General features: G+C 42.1%; 2 protein-coding genes across 3 annotated transcripts; one reads left to right on the forward strand and one right to left on the reverse strand.

Moving 5' to 3' along the window:
* The first annotated feature begins 38 nt into the window (after nt 1–38).
* On the forward strand, nt 39–859 carry LOC135937936 (uncharacterized). Its single transcript, XM_065481294.1, has 3 exons — nt 39–173; nt 438–537; nt 598–859. The coding sequence occupies exons 2-3, from the start codon at nt 441–443 to the stop codon at nt 795–797; spliced, it is 297 nt and encodes a 98-aa protein (XP_065337366.1). The 5' UTR covers nt 39–173; nt 438–440; the 3' UTR covers nt 798–859.
* Myo61F (Myosin 61F) lies at nt 843–12301 on the reverse strand. 2 transcript variants are annotated; one of them, XM_065481289.1, is made up of 20 exons: nt 12149–12301; nt 11563–11680; nt 7633–7760; nt 7188–7303; nt 4935–5005; nt 4661–4869; nt 4427–4609; nt 4034–4243; nt 3539–3974; nt 3330–3484; nt 2989–3271; nt 2604–2835; nt 2320–2550; nt 2106–2265; nt 1933–2053; nt 1756–1880; nt 1486–1698; nt 1204–1304; nt 1052–1148; nt 843–989 (listed from the first exon to the last, which is right to left on the reverse strand). In XM_065481289.1, exons 2-20 carry the CDS (start codon nt 11618–11620, stop codon nt 975–977), a joined length of 3144 nt encoding a protein of 1047 aa, XP_065337361.1. In that variant the 5' UTR covers nt 11621–11680; nt 12149–12301; the 3' UTR covers nt 843–974. The 2 variants fall into 2 exon arrangements, with proteins under 2 accessions (XP_065337361.1, XP_065337362.1); XM_065481290.1 differs by lacking the exons at nt 11563–11680; nt 12149–12301 and adding an exon at nt 7901–8082.

Below are 12301 nucleotides of genomic sequence, written 5' to 3' on the forward strand. Positions count from 1 at the left end.
ATAAAATCCAAGAATTAAGAATTCCCGCCCTTGAAAATGCAGTCTCCGTCACGCCCCCTTTTCTCTTGTTTATCCAAACAGCATGTTTTTCACGTTTATGTATAGAACAACACTAATAGCGCTCACGAGGTCTGACGAATATTGAAATCACGCTTAGTTTTCCTGTTATTAAGGTAAATTGTTGTTGTAGACACACTCATTGCTTAAAAAATAAAGATTTAAGACTTAAAAATTTGTTTGTAAACATCATCTTACCAGGAAGAAGTGTTATGTTTCTCTAGATTATTTTTTTCTTTTCTCAAACCCATCATTTTTATCTCAGATTTTACTTGTTTGCCCTTGAAACCCTCCAAATGCCTTTGATTAAAGAAATAATACGCTTTATTGAATGTATATTTAACAGGCGTCAGTAAAGAATTTACTCTTTTATTCAACAGAAAATGCCTCAAGGAAAGATGAAAGTCAAGGCCAAAGTGCCTGAAAAATACAACAAAAAGAAGTCGCAGATTAAAGGGCCGGCTGTCACCAAAAGAGCCAGTAAGACTAGAAAATTTTTTAATACAATTTCCATTATATTAAAAAAACTCATCTTTGCAGATAGGCCTGAAAAGCCAAAAGTCTCCTCCTTGCAGAAGTTGAAAAACGAGACTATAAAAAACATAAACAAATCAACCGAGGACGAGTTGAGGCAGAAGGCGCTGGACGGCAAGGTGAACCTCGGCAAGGGCAAAAAGCGACCTGCGCCAGGCACCGAAAAAAAGGAGTCGCAGTCAGAGGAGGCGCCGACAAAAAGATGAAGAAATCGTGATTGTAAGGTTTTATTTATCGAATAATATACGCAATTTATTGATTTCGCACATATCGCTTATTTTATTGACGTGAAAATATACAAACAAAAGGTTTATCTAATTTGTAGCATTGGTAATTGACTCCTTCCTCATGGCGCTTCGATGGCTGTTGTGAATAACTGTTGACTAGTTGACCGTAACCTGCGCAAAAAATCACAATTATTTTTTTTCTGAGAACTGAATGGGTTTTAAACTTCTCTTACCACCAAGTGGCCTGTTTTGCCCTTGCCGAAACCCAGTTCTGATCCGGCGGTGACTTCGATTTGACCTTCCTTGCCTCCAATCATGTTGTGGGAAATCCTAGATCAAATATCGTTTTAAAATCTAAATTTTAAATTAAAATTTGTATGCGTACATGGAGGTTGAGGCTATCTTCAGAATATTTGGCTTCTTGACTGCGTCGACGATGAAAGTCACGCACTCAATGACGTGTGCACACTGGAGAATAAGATCTCCCTGAAATTTAAAATTTAAATTTAGAACAAATACTCATTTAACTATATTTCGGAAAAATATCAGGCCAATTTTTTCGTGATATTTAAGTGGCAATAAATTATCTATTTCACGTTGAAAAATTAATTATTATTAATGTATGCTTCTACTATTTTAAATTTCCATTTTTGGTCCTATTTTATACCTTGTCCTTTTTGAGCTCAAGCGGAATTCGGATGAGCAGGAGTCCGTCCATCTCGGCCGTAACCACGAGTTCGGTGACGCTTTCAAGGGACAGTTTGTGCTTGACCTTGAACCCCTTGATGTCCACGATGTGGATGGCCTTGGTGGTCACCAGCAAAGCACGATCTCTGGGCGAGTAGCCGTGACGGTCGTACTTTGTGATATTGGTGCAGTACTGCATAAAAATCAATTAATATCATTTTTAAATAAACCCCAGGATGATTTAACAAACCAGCAATTTCTCTCCAGGAACCAGTTGGTTTGTCTCGTACTGCGTTTTGTGCTGATGCAGCTCCGACGGCAGTCTGACTTTTTCGAACGGCGTCAAATAGGTGCTCGTGTAGCTCTTCTTTTTGTCTGTTTTGCGGAATGATTATCATAAAATTTCGCATGAAAAACTTAAACTTACGTTGGAACAATTTCTCAGCCAGGATCTTCAGGTCAAACTGTCGCTTTTTCTCAGGGCTCAGGGTCTGTCTGTATATTCTCGCCTGCTGGCCTCTGTACAGCTTGTGCAGAACAATGGACAACTGAAACAAAAAGGGCTGAATATTCGAGTTTTCAGGTTGGTCAGAGTCCTACATCTCTGCACGCCTTTGGACAGGGTGGCCAATTACGGTCCACCAGGGATTTGGGCAGGTTCCCGGCTAGTCTGTTCAGGTAGTTGATTCTGGACAGCTGGATGAAGGCCATGTTGTCCTCGGTCGGCTGGCCATCCCTCGTGATGAATCCCTTCAGTAGTCTGCAAGTTTGTTTTGTATTAATCTTGGTGTTTGGAGGGTTTGAATCTTGATACCTTCTGAGAACTTCAACAGCCAAGCGTCTCCTCCTCATCGCCCTCTTGGCCAGGAAGCGTCTGATGTACTTCTGCATCACAATGGCCGCCCAGCGCATCTTGAGGAAGTTCTTACGTGCAACGTGCGTTTTGTACTTCCTCTGAATCAGCGTGGCCAGGTCGTTCTTCTTCAGCTGGAACAGGTCCTCCGTCATGAAAAGCGTCTTCGGGTACCTGATGAAGATTTTGGTCCTGCGAAACAAATTGGTTTATCTCTCAGACTCGTTCCATGCCCAAACACTCACTTTCCCATGCTGAACTCGTACTTGTTGTACTGCAAGTGCTGCGTCAGGAGGGCAACACCGTCCTTGGGGTCACCATTGAAGTTGGGCCACGTGCCGGGACACAGGGACTTGTACCTCTTGAGGAACACGTCGTAGGTCCTCCTGTAGGCAAAGCCAGCACGACGCACTCTCAGGTTCTCCATCAGACCCAGATACTGCACCTGATGACGCACCAGCTGTTCGTCGAAGATGCCTGAAAGGTTGGGAATGTCAGGATGAATCGTTGACAAGAAAGAAGAGATTTTTTTATTGGGTCATGTCTTGCCCCCAAGAGATTTTAGGTCAAGGTTTCAACCTTTGTTGGTCTAACCTGGTCCAGAGCTCAATTTACTGAACTTTTCCGTACCTGATGTCTGTTCATTGTTGGGCTTGATGCACCTGACGTAGGAAGGATCCTTGGTGACGAGAATCTGCATCAGCTTGTTCAGACTCTTCTTGAATTGCGAAGCGGCAGTCTCCGGCCTCTTCTTGCTCTCCAGCTCCTTTTCGGTGAACACAGCCTTGGTGATTGTGTTTTTCGTCGAGGCCATCACCTCAATCAGGTTGCGGAACAGGAGGTCATTGTTCTTGTCCACGAATCCGTGCACGGAGTAGGTGACTTTTCCGGCGTAGTGCACCAACTGGAACTCCTGTGGAAAATTCATTCGTCAATAAAATGATTCATTGTTTTTAAAAGTCTATACTAACGTCTCTGGGAATCTGTTTGAGCATCGTCCTCTCAGCTTTGCTGTAGCTGACGAAGTGCTTGTGGTCGACCAGGTTGATGCTCATCTTATTCAGGAAGCCCATGTCGCTGGTGTCTCCAGGTCGGAGGCACTCTTCGTCCAAGAGGGAAATTATTCCTAGACAGACAAAATTTCAGAATTCGTTATTTTCAAAACTTGTTTGGATCTGACCTTTGTGGCGCTCTTCAATGAGGTCGCAGATGACTTTATTGTCAAAGTACTGCACAGGCACCCACTCAATGCCCTCGCGGAAGTACTCCTCCTGCTCGGACTTCAGGGTCAGCTCGATGAACAACTGCTGCAGCTTCTCGTTGCAGTAGTTGATGCAGAACTGCTCGAAACTGTTCTTGCCGAAAATCTCAAATCCGTAGATGTCGAGAATTCCCATGACCTTGGTCCTGTTGAACTCATCGTCGACGGGCCTCAGGGACGAGTTGAGCCTCTGCACCAGCCAGGTGAACATGCGGTCGTAGATAGCCTTGGCCAACGCGTCACGCGCGTACATGGCCAGCTCCTTGTTCAGCGGCGTGGTCACCGAGTCTCCCCTGGCGATGATTGTCTTCCTCTCCAACGCGTGCGTCAACTGAGCCGGGTCACAGGCAAGCAACTATACAAGAAAAATGGGTTTAATTGACGAGATTTTTTATTAAAGGAAAGAACACGCACTTTAGCGACGGTGGCGATGGTCTCAGGAGCGTTGATTGAAGCGTTTCCATTCTCGTCCTGTGAAAATCCGACATTTCCCAGGTGCAGGATGCTGGCCACGAGGGTAAAGATGGCCGTTTGCTCTTGTTCAGACAGCTCGATCACGTCCATCGCCCGTTTGACCACTCGGAACTGCCCAATGTCGTCGATCTCATTGTCTTTCATGGACACCTAGAATTTAAAAGTTTATATATTGTAAACGGCAAATTATGATATGAAAATCATTGGTATAAAAATCAAATAATTCTGAGAACTTGATTTATCTTGTACAGTAGGATTTAAAAAATTATCTCGGATGTGTTAATTCGGAGAAAAATATAATCTATAAGCGGCCACTTTTTGATCTACACTTACAATACTGGTGTTGAGATAGTGGTAGTACGTGTTGGGCGACAAATGCAGGCTATCCAGCAGGGAAGCGTCACTGCTTGAAAGCAGCTGGTAGAAAATGTGGAAGTTGCGTTCGCCTGGCGCCTGCATCACCACACGCGACTTCTCCAACAGGTAGTTGAGCAGACTGCCTCCAATCGTGTCACCCTGCGATACAAAAATAAATAATAAAATTATTTCTGAATGGAAACCACTTACAATGTAGTTGAAAATGATGTCCATGTACTTTCCGAAGCGGCTGGAGTTGTCATTTCGGGTGGTTTTGGCGTTTCCGAAGGCCTCGAGCAGCGGCGTCGACTGCAGAAGCTTCTCCTTGACCGACTCGACCTGATTGGTGCGTCCGGTCGTCACCGCGATGCACTGCAGGATCTTCTTGGACGCCTCGGTTTTGCCCGCGCCCGACTCGCCTGTTTAATATTAAAAATATTTTTCATATAGTTCCCAACTCGCCTAAAACAGACAAAAGAATTACCTGAAATGAGGATGCATTGGTCCTTGTTCTCCTCCTTGAGTGCTTGGTAGGCCGTGTTAGTCACAGCGTATCTGCAAGACAATATGTGTTTTTTTAAATGCAAAAAAAAAACAACGCCCGCTCGAGCTTGACACCGACCGAGCGGAAAAACAATTCTAAGTTAGTCCGCCGTGGTATTTAATTAGAACGGGCAAAAACCATAACATTCCGCCTTGCTGGACGGAGCTATTGCGCTAATAATAATCTTTTATTTCTTTCATTCTTCTCGACAGGCTGCAAAAGGTGAATTGTTCACGGAAATACATAGCTGTTCTTTTGTTTGTGTTTGGCTGAAGCAGGAAATCTCAGCAAATTTTGGATTTAAACAAAGGATGTTTGTTATTCCTCGGCTTTGACTTTAGTGGAAAATTGCTACAAATTAAGTAACAATTAAAGCCCAGACTATACGGCTTCTTCAGACTTTTCGCTTGATTTCATTTCCTCTCGTTGCGATCCTCCAATGGTGCGTGAATTTAGGAGCTATTTTTCTTCTGGTAAAATAAACCAAATGACTTTTTAGAACAAATTCACTTCAGCACTTTGGCTATAATCACTTTGAGTTAGGACTCCACCCTGATCTAAATAATTACGTAAAAATGTACAGAATAGTGGCTTGTGTGTTCACGAGGCTTTTAAGAGTTTTATGAACACTTGAAGCGTTTTATGATAAAGTTGGAATAAGATCTTAATCTTTTGAATGAAGCTAGCGTAAGAGAGTTGATAAGTTGTTAGAGAGCGTGACGTCATTAGTCGATAAAACAATTTTCAGTGCATAATTATCGCAATTACTCATTATTATTGGACCGTGCGACACTGAAGAAAATCATTATCTCCACAAGCTATGACGTAAAAAGACATCCAACTCAAACTACCATCGAAATCCAAGAAAGAAAATACTAGAAAAATAAATTATGTCTCTGCTTCTACCGGTCTGTACGAAATTAGTTCCGTTTTCTGGGCAGGATCAGATAGAAAGCCTCCTTGTTCCTTGTTCGTCTCTAGTTAGATGTGTTAAATTTGATATTCCACTTACTCCTATCTTTTGTTGTAAAAAGCAGGGCTGGGCGATTGTAAAATAAATAAATTAATGGCAAACTATCTAGGGACCGTTATAATACACGCGGTCATCATTTCAAGTCGAACAAGATCAACAATCGGCGGTCGTGACTCGGATTTCAATGTCGGACGCAGAAATCCGAGCCAAAGCCGGCGCGTGCAGCCATCCTCGCCCGATCTCGGTCCACCCACGCCGTTATTATTATTATTATTATTTCTCAGCGTCTTTTCTTAGTCCGCGCGAGGCGACGCGTTCTGACTCAGCACAAGGTGCGACCTTCCACCAGCGAACAATCGACCTTTTGCTATATTTGGTGCGCGCGGCCGTTCCTATATACACACAAAAACTCGAAGCATATGGAGAGATAAAGAGTGGAAGGCGCCGCGCGCTTTCGAAAATTATGTGTATGGTTCATCGCCTAGATTAAATCAACTATAATCGGGATTTTAAATTAAAATTTCTTAATCAGAATAGTCCTCAGAAAATATTTTTTTAAAAATAGTTTTAACTTTCTCTGAGCATCTGATTTACATTTAAACATAAATTATGCAATTGATGACTTTTAAAAGTTGTTTAAATCACCCTTGAATTTATTTTATAATAAAAAACTTTCTCTTTCGGGTGCGGATTTTTTTCCTAATTTTTCAGATGATTTTTAACTTACGTTTTAATAAGGAAATATTGATTAATTGTTAATTTTTAATCCCTTAGTCCTTTCTAGTATTCAATTTAAATTAAATTAAGAATTTCAGGAACTTCTATTATTTATTGTCGCACGTTCTCACGGTCGCGTCAGTCATTTTACCGGAAAAGTATCAAAAAGCCACGAGTTTCGTCGATTTTATACTATTTTTTTTCTCTCAGCATTTGGTTTTGCATCCACAATGGAGACAGAATTTCAAAAAGCTCCAGTGAATCACCGGGTTAATTAGGCACGCACGGCTTTTGCTTTTGGCGCGCCTTTGCTTTCTTAGTCATAAATATTTTTCTTCGCTCCGACTGAGAGCCGGAGGTATGTGCAAATACGCGTTCAAATTGGCAAATCAAAGAGTGCGTGAGTCACTTCTTATATTTATTTTTTCATTTTGAAAGGGGAGAGAAAACGCCGGAGGAAAATTAATATGATTAATCGGAAATCACTGAATATTAATACTCACATGTGCGGGATCGCCTCAAAGTAGTGAATGTTGCGGTACGTTTTGATTACGTCATCCGTGTAGATGGGAATGTTCTTGTAAGGGTTCACAGAAACCAGCACAGGCCCGATGTATGTCTGTGGAGAAAGAAGGTGCATTCAAAATGTTAGATCTCTCGATCGAGATTGCCACTCTCGCAATGAGCTCATTAATTTTATTATTGGCTCGCACTCTCTGCGGTTGAAAAGGAATTAAACTCTTCCGCAGAGATTAAATTAAAAACTCTTAACCAATAATTAAAAATGTAATTTTAATTACTAATTAATTACATAATCTCTTCTAATACCCAGCTCGAGTCCTGACCTAACCGAAATAGATTAGGCACCGCGTAAAGATAATTTGGGCACCGTGGCGAATTGCGACAGACGATAAGCAGTCTGCCCAAAATTGAAATGAACCAACTCACGTAAATTATATCGGTGTTGAATCTCTTTTGCAGGTTGTTGATGAAAGCGTCTTCGCTGCCGTAGTTTTCAAGCAGCACGAAGTCGTGCACTCCAGCCACGTCGCGGGACTGAAGGGAGCTCTCCATCCCTGAAATAAATGAACACCCATTTGGGTCACACGCGAGAAAATATAAATTCAATTGAGGCGATGAAAGTATCCGATTGGATTGCTTTCAGAGAGATCGTGACTTTCGGGACAAAGGAGTGTGTTAAAAAATTGTTAAATACGCTTGAGTTTGATGTTGGACGCCATATCCTCCATGTTGAGAGCCCAAGGTTTTTTGGGTAACTAATTAAAAATTCTCCTCAAGTTGGGTTTCGCCCGTTCGTCCGTTGTTCTCGAAATTATCTCTGATAAGCACTAGTTGATTACACAAACTTTTGATAATTAAGCAGCCTGGCCAATCATCAATCAAGTTTGAGCAACAATTTTTTTTGCATCCAGATGGTCCAAAACAAAAAATTAATTTTTTGTCCGAATCACGGTGACTGGGCCGTAGCGAAAGGTGCTACAAAATATTCGTGTCGTGCGATTCGTTTGTGCAATTCACTGCAGGGAAAAGTGTGTATTGGGATCAAATGGTCTGTCAAGGCTTTTGCTTTATCGCCTTGCGCGCCACAAAAGCCAGTCGTTGATCCCTTATCTGCACAGACGATTATTGCGATGGAAACAGAATTATTGTGCTTCTCGCCCAGATAAAATTCGCTCTCTCATCGACACCACTGACGCACGAAATTCGCTAGTCAAAATTTAGCGCTGTGAAAAGAAAAGAAAAATGAAAAAATTGGGAAATTGACAAAAGAAAATGTTTAAAATATATAAAAATACAAACTAAAATCGTTTCATATTAATTTCCTTTTCTCCATTACACATTTATTCATTCATTTCATTTGCTTGGCTTGCAATGTGATTGCGAAGTTTTGAAAATTGAATTTAAAATGTCTAGGCCGGGAAATTGAGTAAGAAATATATGGCGATGCGGGGGCAAGGTTGTTATTCACGCCGCGGCATGCTAAATGCGGCCATGGAAGTGTATCAAATAATCAAAACACACAGCGCACATGCTTTGAATTTTCAAAAATGCGTTATTGCTTATCCTACACTGTAACTAAATAATCTCAATTTGACATGGATAAAGCATGTCAACGACATTTGACAAGGTTTATCCTTGTCACGACAAGGATTAAACTAGTCAACGACCTGATGACAAGTTTTAACCTTGTCATGACAAGGATAAAACTAGTCAAAGTTCTGTGACATGTTTAAAACGTGTTGCGATGAGAGGTTTTAACCATGTCAAAGTTTCCTGATCAAATTGACATGGTTAAAACGTGTCAAAAACGTGATGACAGGTTTAAAACGTGTTGCGATGAGAGGTTTTATCCATGTCAAGATTTCTTGCTCAAAATGACATGCATAAAACTTGTCAAAGGTCGTTGACATGTTTAAACAGTGTTTCGATGAGAGGTTTTAACCATGTCAAAATTTCCTGGTCAAATTGACAAGGTTAAAACTTGTCAAAAACACGATGACATGTTTGAAACGTGTTGCAACGAGAGGTTTTATCCATGTCAAATTATCCTACTCAAAATGACAAGTTTAAAACTTGTCAAAACGCGATGACATGGTTAAGACTTGTTTCAACGACACGTTTTATCCATGTCAAATTTCCTGCTCAAAATGACATATATAAAACTTGTCAATGATATGACGCGGTTTAAACTTGTCAAAATGACAAGTTCTATCCTGCTTCTAAAGCTTTTCTTTAATTAAAAATGATTAATTTAATTGATTGGATTGCTCAGAACTAATGAAGAAATTGGGGAAAGGAAATTAACTCTGTAACTACACATGACTCAACTTGTGGCACTATAGGGTTAGCGGGTTAGCAATCCAATTTGGAAAAGCATAGGATGAAAAGGCGGCAAAAGCATCAGTGGCGCTAGTATCGATATAGTAGGCGTAACATTGGAAGGGACAAATTGAGGAAAACGGCAACCTCGCGTGAACTTCAAATCTCAGATGAAAGAGAAGCCCAACGGTCGACAGCGGAAAACCATGAAGAATTTGGCTGCGCGAGAATGTGCGGTGCTCGTTGTGAAAGCCGCGCGATGCTTGATTAAGATATAAGAGGTAGGACGTCAATTTTTCATAAATATGATTTATTTTGTAATTCGATAATGCAAATAAATGTAATATTGTAATGTGGCGGCCAGCACCAGGGGCGATGGGTGGCGGGGCGGCCGCAGCGGTGTCGGCCACTAGCGGGGGCGGTGGGCCAGCGTTGGCGGCCAGCACTGGGCCGGGGGCTGCGAGCATTGGGGTGGCCGCAGCAGTGGCGGCCAGCGTGCGGCGGCCAGTACCGGGAGCGGTGGGGCAGCAGGCCGGCAAATGACGCTTCTCAATTTGACAAGTTTGTTCCTTGTCAAATTGACAAGTTTGTTCCTTGTCAAATTGACAATTTAAGTACAGGGAAGGCGGCCGCATTGGCAGCGGCCAGCGTGCAGCGGCGGCGGGTTGGCAGGCCAGTATGTATGTCGCGGAGGCCAGCGTGCGGCAGCCAGCGGCCAGCGTGCGGCGGCGAGCGACCAGCGCGCAGCGGCGGCGGGGCGGCTAGCAAGCAGTGACTAGGATAAAGCTTGTCAATTTGACAAGCTTTTTCCTAGAGTCTAATTTACCCATTTTAAATAGGGTTAATGCGGGCGCTATGGAAGCGTAGGTCGCAGCGGCCAGCGTGCGGTGGGGCGGCAGGTCAGCGTATACCACGGCTGCCAGCGAGCGGCGGCCAGCATGCGGCGGCCAGCGTGCGGCGGCCAGTACCGGGAGCGGCGGGGCAGCAGGCCGGCAAATGACGCTTCTCAATTTGACAAGTTTGTTCCTTGTCAAATTGACACATTTTTTAAGTACAGGGAAGGCGGCCAGCGTGCGGCTGCCAGCGAGCGGCGGCCAGCGTGCGGCGGCCAGCGTGCGGCGGCCAGCGTGCGGTTGCCAGCGAGCGGCGGCCAGCGTAGCAGTGACAAGGATAAAGCGTGTCAAATTGACAATTATTACCGGTATTGACAAGCCTAAGGCTGGTCAGCGACCATCTTTGACAAGGATAAAGCATGTCAAATTGACATTTACCGCTTGACATGCTTAAGGCGTGTCAGCGACCGTCTTTGACAAGCCTAAGGCTGGTCAGCGACCATTTTTGACAAGGATAAAGCATGTCAAATTGACATTTACCGCTTGACATGCTTAAGGCATGTCAGCGACATGATGCTTTGACAAGCCTTAAGCTAGTCAAGAACTGTCGTTGACAAGTCTTAAGCTAGTCTAAAGCACAATGTCGCTGACAAGCCTTAAGCATGTCAAGCGGTAAATGTCAATTTGACATGCTTTATCCTTGTCAAATTGAGATTATTTAGTTACAGTGTAGAAGAATTTTATCACACTAATCCCTCATCGTGACGTTCAGATATGCAGCGCACCCAACGCGAAAAATGAAGAAATCTCGACTTTTCTGATAGCACTTAAAGCTACTTAATGCATTAATTATCTCTCGGCCTTACACAACTTGCATAATAACATGTTATTTTTTTTTTGTTAAATTAACGAAATTTAAAGTCGATTTCTCTGTGACGAAAAATAAATACATAATTTCCAAACCATTAAAAATAAATTATGACCTTTTTAAAACGAGTTCAAAGCTCATGTGTATCTCTTCCATTAAAATTACACTTCACACTGATAAAAATTACATGACTCACATCACAAACCAGTGCAGCAAAGAGATTACAGAAAAATAACATATTATCAATTTGACCTTTCTATTTTAATTTACTTAAAAATAACTCAGAAGATTTAGAATGAGAGAAAAGAGATGTGGTGAAAACGACCAGGTGCTTACCTGAGTGCACGTGTGTTGCCAGGCCGACTCTCTCACCTGGACTGTGGCCTGCCTGCATTTGCCCTGACTGATCTTTTCTCGAGTCAGGATTGCCACCAGCTGCAGCCAAGCGTGGTGCCTACACACGGAATAATAATATATACTTTATTTCGGTTCTTTCACTGCCCCCCTCGCAGCAAACCGCAACCCTATTCGTCGAAATTGTGATAGATAGCTTTATCTATTGTTGGTTTAAACGATATTTTTTATCAAATGTGGTAAAATTTTAAAATTATTATTTAAATCAAAGTTTAAAACCAAGAAAATGTACGTTATTTTTTAAACTAGTCTTGTTTTTTAAATTAACGGAAAATATTACCAGATTGAATTTTAAATGTAGTTAGTAGACTTGAAACTCAAACGGTTAAATAAAAAAAAGGAAAATTAAAAAGCCAAAATTATTTCCCGGAGACAGTCTTGTAACCGCAAATGAGGAAATTATATTTTTTTAATTATCGCATCCGGTTTTAATAACAATTTTGAAAAACACGATTTTTAATTTAGTTATAATAACTGAACAAAGTATAAAATTAAAATAAATTTTTACCTAGAGTGAACACAATTGTGGAAAGCGAATAATCCGTTTTCCTGGTGAGCCGCTTGGTAGACGCACTGCGAGCAAAGTCCAAGTGCAGACTGTGAAAAAAAGCGAAAGCTGCACCTGCATATACGCGAGCTGCTATCTAGTAACCAGCTCGCA

This window comes from Cloeon dipterum, chromosome 2 (genome assembly GCF_949628265.1).
Source record: "Cloeon dipterum chromosome 2, ieCloDipt1.1, whole genome shotgun sequence".
In the NCBI taxonomy this organism is placed as follows: Eukaryota; Metazoa; Arthropoda; class Insecta; order Ephemeroptera; family Baetidae; genus Cloeon; species Cloeon dipterum.